At 41.4% G+C, this 12,579-nt stretch overlaps 1 protein-coding gene across 1 annotated transcript in view; it reads right to left on the reverse strand.

The window, feature by feature from the left end:
- Window positions 1-3,952: 3,952 nt before the first annotated feature.
- LOC311143930 (WD repeat and FYVE domain-containing protein 2-like) overlaps window positions 3,953-12,579 on the reverse strand; it is a 56,784-nt gene continuing 48,157 nt past the window's right edge. Inside the window, exons 11-12 of the mRNA XM_084179810.1 lie at window positions 6,675-6,783; window positions 3,953-6,527 (exon numbers count right to left, since the gene is read on the reverse strand). Of these exons, the coding sequence (XP_084035936.1) occupies window positions 6,498-6,527; window positions 6,675-6,783 (139 nt within the window). The 3' untranslated portion in view covers window positions 3,953-6,497. The remainder of the gene's footprint in view (window positions 6,528-6,674; window positions 6,784-12,579) is intronic.

Consider the following 12,579-nt stretch of genomic DNA (forward strand, 5'->3'; position numbering starts at 1 on the left):
TTTGACCCTGCAAAATACTGGTTAAATAATTAGACTGAAATAATTTGGTTTATCGTTGAAATATAAATATGCACCGACTTCAACTAATTAGGTGGGAATAATTTGATTTAAATAAATAGACTAACGTACTTTAAATAACGGACGAATATTACGTTAAAACGAAAAACAGACAAAACCTGTTCGGAGTGGAAACAGGAGGGAGAACCGCGTAGGGGTAAATTTAAAGAAGCAGTGAGAGAGAGAGAGAGAGAGAGAGAGAGTAGGAGGGGGCCAGTACCCACTGATAGCCTTACCTAATCTATTGGCGGGGAATGAAAGGGGCCCCAGCAACCTTAGATGTATACAGTAATAATAATAATAATATGCCATTTAGCAGACAGGCCATGAACACAGAGGACGTGGCCAGAGCGGTAGAAGGAATGACCCACCCCAAAACAGGAATAGTAAGGTTTGGGCTGCCGTTAGAGGGCAATGGGTTTCAGGGGATGCAAGTAGCTTTAGCTATTATGCTGAGGGAATAGCACCAACCTATAGTGGGTTCTAGATTAGTTAAATAAACAAACTTCTATTTTAAACTAAAGTAATGCAATAGGCTACAATTATAACATTATCAGAAAAAGGCATAATTTAATGTGAAATAGTTATTACAATTATTATTAATAGTTATTACAGTTATTATCATTCATCCAGTAATGATAGAAGGATAGTAGAGGAAAGGCAAGGGATTAAATCTAATTTAGGGAAAGAAGAAGAGTATGAAGACATATTAGGGAGAAAATACCATTAACTGAGCAATATAAAACGTTTAGCTGAAAAAGACAACAGGAATAATTTACCTTACACCCTAATATAGACATTAGACCACACCAGAAGTAGAGATGGCAGGATCACCAGCAGCAATCATGAAGAGAAGGTTCCCAGAGAATAGTGAAGATATTGGTAATATCTCTAACAAATGAGAAAAAGGACCAGAAAGATAGTAACTAAATGGCCAAAGGAGGGAACATTTGATGTAACTGTGATTGTATTGGCTAAAAAATGAAATATGACATTTACAGGGGGGACAGGAACAATAGAAGGGGAGACAGATTTTCCTAGGGGGTTGATCAAATAATTGATAATGGATCATTTGAGATGAGATCACATGTAGCAGATTTAGGGTAATAAATTAAATAATCATTGTATACTCGAGGAATTTTGAGTGGTTTTATGGATTAGTTATGAGGAATTAGATTGATACAAACAATTATTGATGGGTTAGGACTGGGGATATCTGTATCATGTTTTGTGTGTACTACCATCTTTAGATTACTGATGGTAATTGAAGGTTAACAAAATGTATAACCAGGAGAAAGAGATTAGCTTAAGGGATTGATTGATTGGATTACTATTGATTCTGAACTGAATGAAAGTCGAATTTAGCCGCCATAAAAGACAAAGGAAGTGGGAGGAGCAATAAAGAAGCAAGGGACAGTCTAAAAAAAAAATTAAGGATGGCAATTGGATGATAAATTCCCAATATTACCTAAGTGATTGTTTAGGTAGGTGGTAATATTGACACATGAGCAGAATCATGTGTCAAAAGGGGGATGATAGATGGTAGGATTAAATAATAAATATATACGAAGGAGAGGACAAAATACTTAAAAAATAAATAATTTTAGATACAGTCTAGAAAGAGAATGCAGTCAGAAATAGAAATTGAGAGCTGAACACGTGTGAAGATAGTTTATTAACCACACCCGTATGTCAGAGGTTTTGTGCCCCACAGGTGAACTAAGGTAGCGGCAGGTAGCTTAGTGGGTAAGAGCGTTGTGCCAGTAACCGAAAGGTCGCTGGTTCTAATCCCCGAGCCGACTAGGTGAAAAATCTGTCGATGTGCCCTTGAGCAAGGCACTTAACCCTAATTGCTCCTGTAAGTCGCTCTGGATAAGAGCGTCTGCTAAATGACAAAAAAAAAAAAAAAAAAAAAAAAAACTAAAGGAGAAGGTGACCCACTCTATCTAACCAGGTGACTGGTGAGCATCCAGTCCCTAAAGAAGAAAAACTGGAAGCAGGCCTGTTGGGAAGGGCCCTATCAGGTTATATTGGTCACTGCCTTTGCCATTAGAATAGCAGAAAGAACAACCTGGGTCCACGTTACCCACTGCAAAAAGGTAAGAACACATGCAAGCACCACTGAACACATGCAGAGTTAGAGAGAAGAACTGGACCAATAGGGTCTGGGGATCACCTCTGTTAACGAAGATCTCCTACCCCGACCTATCATCACTGTAGTGTGTTCTCAGGGTGTGAGTATGGGGTAGTACCAAGCAGAAAGACTGAGGACAGGAGAGGGTTGGCGGTTTTTGGGTATATGGATAACTTGAGTTGCATCATAGTCTCGGCAATGGTCTTGATACCGTGGGGGAAAAAAGTATTTAGTCAGCCACCAATTGTGCAAGTTCTCCCACTTAAAAAGATGAGAGAGGCCTGTAATTTTCATCATAGGTACACGTCAACTATGACAGACAAATTGAGATTTTTTTCCTTCAGAAAATCATATTGTAGGATTTTTTATGAATTTATTTGCAAATTATGGTGGAAAATAAGTATTTGGTCACCTACAAACAAGCAAGAGTTCTGGCTCTCACAGACCTGTAACTTCTTCTTTAAGAGGCTCCTCCGTCCTCCACTCGTTACCTGTATTAATGGCACCTGTTTGAACTTGTTATCAGTATAAAAGACACCTGTCCACAACCTCAAACAGTCACACTCCAAACTCCACTATGGCCAAGACCAAAGAGCCGTCAAAGGACACCAGAAACAAAATTGTAGACCTGCACCAGGCTGGGAAGACTGAATCTGCAATAGGTAAGCAGCTTGGTTTGAAGAAATCAACTGTGGGAGCAATTATTATGAAATGGAAGACATACAAGACCACTGATAATCTCCCTCGATCTGGGGCTCCACGCAAGATCTCACCCCGTGGGGTCAAAATGATCACAAGAACGGTGAGCAAAAATCCCAGAACCACACGGGGGACCTAGTGAATGACCTGCAGAGAGCTGGGACCAAAGTTACAAAGCCTACCATCAGTAACACACTACGCCGCCAGGGACTCAAATCCTGCAGTGCAAGACGTGTCCCCCTGCTTAAGCCAGTACATGTCCAGGCCCGTCTTAAGTTTGCTAGAGTGCATTTGGATGATCCAGAAGAGGATTGGGAGAATGTCATATGGTCAGATCAAACCAAAATATAACTTTTTGGTAAAAACTCAACTCGTCGTGTTTGGAGGACAAAGAATGCTGAGTTGCATCCAAAGAACACCATACCTACTGTGAAGCATGGGGGTGGAAACATCATGCTTTGGGGCTGTTTTTCTACAAAGGGACCAGGACGACTGATCCGTGTAAAGGAAAGAATGAATGGGGCCATGTATCGTGAGATTTTGAGTGAAAACCTCCTTCCATCAGCAAGGGCATTGAAGATGAAACGTGGCTGGGTCTTTCAGCATGACGATGATCCCAAACACACTGCCCGGGCAACGAAGGAGTGGCTTCGTAAGAAGCATTTCAAAGGTCCTGGAGTGGCCTAGCCAGTCTCCAGATCTCAACCCCATAGAAAATCTTTGGAGGGAGTTGAAAGTCTGTGTTGCCCAGCGCCAGCCCCAAAACATCACTGCTCTAGAGGAGATCTGCATGGAGGAATGGGCCAAAATACCAGCAAGTGTGTGTGAAAACCTTGTGAAGACTTACAGAAAACATTTGACCTGTGTCATTTCCAACAAAGGGTATACAACAAAGTATTGAGAAACTTTTGTTATTGACCAAATACTTATTTTCCACCATAATTTACAAATAAATTCATTAAAAATCCTACAATGTGATTTTCTGGATTTGTATTCCTCATTTTGTCTGTCATAGTTGACGTGTACCTATGATGAAAATTACAGGCCTCTCTCATCTTTTTCGCTAGGCGTAGGCAAGACCATAAGCAAATAGATAAACTGGGATAATACTAAAGAGTTAAATCAGGGTGATTTTTCCACAAATTGACAGGCACCCACCTTTCCATGGTAGCAAGATCTTATCTATTTTGGCTAACCTTCTATTATAATTTATTAAAGTGAGATCATTTATTTCCTTTGGGATATGTATTCCGAGCTGAACAACTTGTTTTAAATTAAAGACTTCAGCTGAATGTCTACATGAATACTAGGCATTCACATGAAGAAGAGACACATCCTGTCCTTCAGTCACCTCACATACATTTTATCAAATACAAACATGAGTACATCAACAGCAGTACAAGGGGAAATTAAATTATGGAATGATATGAGCACACATCTCTACTCAGATGACCTGTACCCAGATCAGCTTTAGGACTAGGATGAGACATGCAGGAATGATAATCTTACAGACTAGAAATCTCCAATAACCTGCTGTTTGGACAAACCGCACATTAAGACCTGAGGGAAATGGCACAGAGCAGGATCAAGGAGTTAGCTACCTTACTTTGATAAACAGATATACTGCACTGTAGCTCTTGATTCTCTGATTCCAAATCTTGCTTTGTGATAACCCCCCCTGGGTTACGTGCACACACACACACACAGTACAGCACCAACCTGTGAGAATCATACTGCACCACACAAAACCACTAGCCTGGGTGCCAGACTGACAGTTCATCCATTTAACAACACTAGTATCAGTGTTACCAATGACAACACGCTGACGAATGCAGAGAAAGACAGACTGGTATCCAGGCTACATAAAAACACAATACGATAAACTTATTTCAAATCATATCAGCAGTCATTCAGATATTGTAAATCAGTCTTGGTGTATGAATCAACATGGAACTCATACCTTTTTACATCCAACAATGATAACTGTACAGAGGTCATTAAATGAGGAAACGGATAGGAATAGTATAATTCTTAAAGTCAGTGACTGACTACTACTGTAAATAGCATTAGAGCCTCATACAGCCATTCTCCAGCAGTAGATCTGTATAAGCTTAGGCCCAAGATATGTGTGACTGATTAATCAACATGCTAGTATTCATGAAAAATGACCATGGCTAATTATGGTTGTATAACACAAATATCAACATGCAGACAGGTTGTTGTGGTTGTGGTTTTACAATAGTGGCTCTGCCTAGAAAACAAATCCAGTGTAACATTTCAGGAACTTTCAATAGATTCCTTGCTTTTCCAGAAATCCCAGTTGGAAGATTCCTGGAATAAGCAGGAAATCCGGTATCCAACAACCAACCAGGAAACCAACAAGGATTTCTGGAAAACCAAGGGAATTTATTGAATGTTTCTGGAATTTTGCCACCCTAAATCCACTACCGAAGTCAAAAGCGTATTAAGTGACATTTAAATAACTCTACAATAAAATTATAAAAAGATTACTGGAATGAACTTGTTCTTTATGATTTACAATTTCAATTGGCAAGCCTAAACTAGAACATCAGTTTGCAATACAGTATTCATAAAAAAGAAACAAAAGAAAAACATTTATTTCTCCAAGTTCCCTACATCTGTGGCGATCAACCATTACCTGACAGTGAGATACCACATGTAGACTTGTTCACCAGCTGTGTATATGTATGATGACCTTCAGAGAGACTAGAAGCTATACAGTAGTCCTCTCAAATTCACCTCTGGACCTCATTGTTCCCCTCTAATCAGGGACTGATTTAGACCTGGGAAACCAGGTGGTTGCAATTAATTATCAGGTAGAACAGAAAACCAGCAGGCTCCGTACCTCATAGGGTAAGAGATTAATTCCCTTACATTAGGCTATGACCCTCCTGACACCTCAACTGAAACAGGGTCCACCCAGAAACAGGGGTATTTTGCCCACTGCAACTATACAGCAGCTTAAAAGCAAAGAGTAAATCCGATGAGCCTCATAAGGTCAACTTTGGGACCTTCTGGAGTTTCATGATTATATTAGAGTATTCCATCTTGCTACTGTACGTACAAGTTACATATCTAACTGATATTCATAACCCAGGTACATTAAGTGCTTCGATTTATTTTACAACTATTGGTTTATAAACCACTTTTTTCATGCTTTCTGTTTATCGTAGGGAAAGCTATAATAAGATAAGAGGAAGGCACTTCAATATAAGCTTTATATTTGCCCGACTAGCTGTATTTGTTCTTCAGTAGGTAAACAGAGTTCCCTTTACTACAAAACATTATAAATATTATAATAATAATAAACCAAAGAATATAGGGAATTATGTATGCAGCCAGTGTAAAGCTTTGCACGTTTAGTCACCAAGAGGGACGAGGACAGGCAAGAAAGACCTGGTGTTTCTAGGTTCTGTGGATGTTGCTCAGCTGTTGTAGGTTGTTTAGATGTTGTTGTGGTGGTGGTTGTTGTTGTTGTTGTTCTTGTGGACATTCCCTCTTCCTCTCAGGATGATGGCCACCAGGCTGTAAGCTCTCACCTGATAGGTGGATGGAGCTCCATGTTGCTCCCTGTCAACGATGACCCTCAGGAGACCACTGGAGTCATGTCCCAGAGCTGTTGACACACACACACACACACACAAACATAAGGTGTATAAAAAAACACAGCCTCCTTCATACACATATACGCACCCAAGAAAATACGTTGTATAAATGTATCCTCCTGTATCAGATACATAGTGTCTGGTAGCGTCTGTCTCACCTTCACGACTTTGTCGGCCCCAGAGGTCAGCAGCCAGCCTGTGGTGGGCTCGTAGTGCATGTAAACTATGCTGTGCTTGCTGTCATGGAATGTCGCAGTGGGCGCCCGGCTGTAAGACGGAGAGGGGGGAAAACACTTATCACCAAACGTATAGGAAAAAATGAGATGACCAGAAGATGTCCCCAACAGAGGATCACCATTCCACCGGACTACCGTGACATCGGACCACCGAGCCAACAGAGGTCCTCGTCGCTCCCCGCGACAGCTCCCCGCGACAACCCCCCTCTCTGAGGCAGTGGCCCTATAGGCAACAGTACTCCTAGCCGCATCATGCACCCCCCCTCAACGGACCGCCGAGCCAATGAAGGCCCTCGTCGCTCCCAGTGACAGCCCCCTCTCCGATGCAGCGGCCTTCCCGGCGAGTACTCCCCCCCCCCCAAACAGTTCTATTGAGGATGCCAGAACCTTTTGCTTACCTGGAGCGAAAATTCATGATATTTTAGTGAAGCTTCCCACAATTCAGAAGCAGCTACCTGAGGCAGACTCTGGTGATTCATGTGGGATCGAATGACATCAAACTTCGAGTGCCTGAACATGACTTCATGGACCTGATAGAAGCCGCAAAGTATGCAAGTAAGAGGCTAGTTATCTCGGGTCCACTACCCTCAATAGCCCATGGGTCTAACTGCTTCAGCAGACTCCTCTAAATGAATCATTGGCTGAAAATGTTCTGTGCCTCAGTGGAAGTGGCGTTTATTGACAATTTTGACCGGTTCTGGAAGCTGAGGGATTGTTTCAGTGAGGATGGAATACATCCCAACTACCACGGAGCACAGACGCTCTTCGAGCAAAAAAGCCGTCTCAGGTAATCCCTACCATTATATCACAGCGCCACCCCAAGACTGTTACAGATGTTCATATTCCAAGATGTGTTGTCAGTCATAGTCTTGTACCCATAAAGTTGATTCCCATTGTTAGCTCCATTACCGTTAGATCAAATGGGAAGCCCACTGTGGCAAGCACAAGCTCAACCAGAGCTATTAGTTCAAATGTGAAATCCATAAATATGGATATCCCCTTGGTTTTCAAATCAGGTAAGAGGCCTGGGCTGTTGCACTTAAACGTGCAGAGTTTGATTTAAAAAAGGACATTGTTGATATCAGTAATCTTGTGCCTATAAACCTGAATTACACTGTTAGCACAGACTGTCTGCCCAAGTAGGAAGCCCACTGTGGGCAGCTCACCCAGTACTATTGGCTCAAATGTAAATATCATTGACATGTCTACCTCTGATATTTTTTTGTGCTTTCCTGGGAGGCCTAACATTCATATACTGGGTATCTCTGAAACTCCCTTAGATAATTCATTTGATGACACAGTGGAATCAATACATGGTTATAACATCTACAGATGAGACAGAAATGCCAATGGGGAACGTGTTGCTGTATATATTCAGTCATATTCCTGTAAAGCTTGGAGAGGATCTAATGTCAAATGCTGTTGAAGTAATATTGTTACAAGTTCACCTGCCTCACCTAAAGCCTATTCTTGTGGGAAGCTGCTATAGATCACCAAGTGCAAACAGTATCTGGATAACGTGTGAAATACTTGATAGTGTATATGATATCAACAGAGGTCTATTTTCTGGGTGACCTAAATATTGACTGGTTCTCATCAGCCTGTCCACTCAAGAAAAAGCTTCAAACTGTAACCAGTGCCTGTAATCTGGTTCAGGTTATTAGTCAACCTACCAGGGTATTTACAAACAGAACAGGTACTAAATCATCCACGTGTATTGATCACATCTTTACTAATGCTGCAGAAATCTGCTCTAAAGCAGTATCCTCATCCATCAGATGTAGCGCTCATAATATAGTGGCCATATTTAGAAAAACCAAAGTTCCAAAGGCTGGGCCTACAATAGTGTACAAGAGATCATACAAAAGGTTTTCTAGTGATTTCTATGTTGAAGATCTAAAAAATGTCTGCTGGTCTGTTGTGTTTAATGAGGAGCAACCAGATGCCGCACTTGAAGCATTTATGAACATTTATGGAAATGCTTCTTCCAGTTATCGATAAGCATTCACCCATTGAGAAACTGACTGTCAGAATGGCTAAATCCCCATGGATTGATGAGGAATTGAAAAACTGTATGGTTAAGTCGAGACAAAAAAAATGGCAATTAAGTCTGGCTGCACAGCTGACTGGCAAACATACAGTAAATTGAGAAGTCATGTGACTAAACAAAAAGAAAAAGAAATAGTACTACGAAACAAAGATAAATGACAAAGGATGATGGTAAAAAGTTTTGTAGTACACTACCGTTCAAAAGTTTGGGGTCACTTAGAAATGTCCTTGTTTTTGAAAGAAAAGCACTTTTTGTCCATTAAAATAACATCAAATTGATCCGAAATACAGTGTAGACATTGTTAATGTTGTAAATGGCTATTGTAGCTGGAAACGGCTGATTTTTTATGGAATATCTACATAGGCGTACAGAGGCCCATTATCAGCAACCATCAGTCCTGTGTTACAATGGCACATTGTGTTTGCTAATCCAAGTTTATCATTTTAAAAGGCTAATTGATCATTAGAAAACCCTTTTGCAATTATGTTAGCACAGCTGAAAACTGTTGTGCTGATTAAAGAAGCAATAAAACTGGCCTTCTTGAGACTAGTTGAGTATCTGGAGCATCAGCAATTGTGGGTTCGATTACAGGCTCAAAATGGCCAGAAACAAATAACTTTCTTCTGAAACTCGTCAGTCTATTCTTGCTCTGAGAAATGAAGGCTATTCCATGCGAGAAATTGCCAAGAAACTGAAGATCTCGTACAACGCTATGTACTACTCACTTCACAGAACAGCACAAACTGGCTCTAACCAGAATAGAAAGAGGAGTGGGAGGCCCCAGTGCACAACTGAGCAAGAGGACAAATTCATTAGAGTGTCTAGTTTGAGAAACAGGCGCCTCACAGGTCCTCAACTGGCAGCTTAATTAAATAGTACCCGCAAAACACCAGTCTCAACGCCAACAGTGAAGAGGCGACTCCGGGATGCTGACCTTCTAGGCAGAGTTGCAAAGAAAAAACAATATCTCAGACTGCCCATCTTAATCTTTTCTTTTTATTGGCCAGTCTGAGATATGGCTTTTTCTTTGCAACTCTGCCTAGAAGGTCAGCATCCCGGAGTCGCCTCTTCACTGTTGACGTTGAGACTGGTGTTTGCTTTTCTTTCGAAAACAAGGACATTTCTAAGTGACCCCAAACTTTTGAACGGTAGTGAACCTTAATGACATTCTAGGCAAAAAGGTGAACTCTGCTCCATCCTTCATTGAATCAGATGGCTCATTCATCACAAAACCCTCTGATATTGCCAACTACTTGAATAACTTTATTATTGCCAAAATTAGCAACCTTAGGCATGACATGCCAACAACAAACTCAGAGTCTTCATATTCATGCATAACTGACTTAATAATGAAAGACAAGCATTGTAATTTTGAATTCTGTAAAGTGAGTTTGGAAGAGGTGAAACATTATTGCTGTGTGGTCTCAGACCTGGAGAGAAGCAAAAGTCATTCAGCTACCCAAGAATAGCAAAGCACCCTTTACCGGTTCAAACAGCCGACCAATCAACCTAAACATTTGGAAAAAATGGTGTTTGACCAGACACAATTTTATTTAACTGTAAACTGATTAACAACAGCATGCTTTATAGGGAAGGGCATTTAACATGTACGGCACTGACACAAATGATGATTGGATGAAAGAAATTGATAAGAAGCTTGTGGGAGCTGTCTTTTTAGACTTCAGTTCAGCTTTTGACATTATCAATCATAATCTGTTGCTGAAAAAAAACATATGTCTTATGGCCTTATTCTAAAATAGATTAAATAAAACATTTTCCTCAATCTACACACAATACCCCATAATGACACATTTTTGCAAATTGATTAAAGATAAAAAAAACACCCTTTGCTATGAGACTCGAAATTCAGCTCAGGTGCATCCTGTTTCCATTCATCATCCTTGAGATGTTTCTACAACTTGATTGGAGTCCACCTGTGGTAAATTCAATTGATTGGACATTATTTGGAAAGGCACACACCTATCTATATAAGGTCCCACAGTTGACAGCGCATGTCAGAGCAAAAACCAAGCCATGAAGTCAAAGGAATTGTCCATAGAGCTCCGAGACAGGATTGTGTCGAGGCACAGATCTGGGGAAGGGTACCAAAAAATGTCTGCAGCATTGAAGGTCCCCAAGAACACAGTGGCCTCCATAATTCTTAAATGGAAGAAGTTTGGAACCACCAAGACTCTTCCTAGAGCTGGCCGCCAGGCCAAACTGAGCAATCGGGGGAGAAGAGCCTTGGTCAGGGAGGTGACCAAGAACCTGAGGTTCACTCTGACAGAGCTCCAGAGTTGCTCTGTGGAGATGGGAGAACCTTCCAGAAGGACAACCATCTCTGCAGCACTCCACCAATATGGTAGAGTGGCCAGACGGAAGCCACTCCTCAGTAAAAGGCACATGACAGCCCGCTTGGAGTTTGCCAAAAGGCACCTAAAGGACTCTCAGACCATGAGAAACAAGATTCTCTAGTCTGATGAAACCAAGATTGAACTCTTTGGCTTGAATGCCAAGTGTCACATCTGGAGAAAACCTGGCACCATCCCTACGGTGAAGCATGGTGGTGGCAGCATCATGCTGTGGGGATGTTTTTCAGCGGCAGGGACTGGGAGACTAGTCAGGATCGAGGGAAAGATGAACGGAGCAAAGTACAGAGAGATCCTTGATGAAAATCTGCTCCAGAGCGCTCAGGACCTCAGACTGGGGCGAAGGTTCACCTTCCAACAGGACAACGACCCTAAGCACACAGCCAAGACAACGCAGGAGTGGCTTCAGGACAAGTCTCTGAATTTCCTTGAGTGGCCCAACCAGAGCCCGGACATGAACCCGATCTAACATCTCTGGAGAGACCTGAGAATAGCTGTGCAGCGACGCTCCCCATCCAACCTGACAGAGCTTTAGAGGATCTGCAGAGTAGAATGGGAGAAACTCCCCAAATACAGGTGCGCCAAGCTTGTAGCGTCATACCCAATAAGACGAGGCTGTAATCGCTGCCAAAGGTGCTTCAACAAAGTACTGAGTAAAGGGTCTGAATAATTATGTAAATGTGATATCAGTGAAAAAAAAAAATGCTAACATTTCTAAAAACCTGGTTTTGCTTTGTCATTATGGGGCCTTGTGTGTAGATTGATGAGGGAAAAAATGATTTAATCTATTTTAGAGTAAGACTGTAAAGTCAAGGGGTCTGAATACTTTCCGAATGCACTGTACTCTGCCTTATTGTGGATTGAGAGCTCCCTATCTAAATATAACACAGAGGGTTTTCTTTAATGGAAACCTCTAATGTAAACCGGGTAGAGTGTGGTATTCCTCAAGGCAGCTGTCATGGACCCCTACTGGTCTCTATTTTTACTAATGACCTACCACTAGCATTGAATGAAGCCTGTGTGTATGTACACCAATGACTCAACATTATACTTCAGCTACCAAAGCATGTGAAATCACTGCAACCATTCAAAGAGCTGCAGTCAGTATTAGAGTGGATGGCTAGTCCTAAATCAAATGTTAAACTAAAAGCATTGTGTTGGGGACAACCCTAAACCTCATCTAAATTTAATAATAAATAATGTGGTGATTGAGCAAGTTGAGGAGACTAAACTGCTTGGTGTAACCCTAGATTCTAAGATGACATGGTCAAAACATAGATGGAACTGTACTGTAGCTAAGATGGGGAGAGGTCTGTCCGTGATCACAATCGACCAAATATCCTACAAGCCCTAATTTTATCATACCTGGACTAGTGCCCAGTTATATGGTATAGTGCTGCAAAGAAGA

The sequence above is a fragment of the Coregonus lavaretus genome (genome assembly GCF_964263955.1).
Source record: "Coregonus lavaretus genome assembly, chromosome: 16".
In the NCBI taxonomy this organism is placed as follows: domain Eukaryota; kingdom Metazoa; phylum Chordata; class Actinopteri; order Salmoniformes; family Salmonidae; genus Coregonus; species Coregonus lavaretus.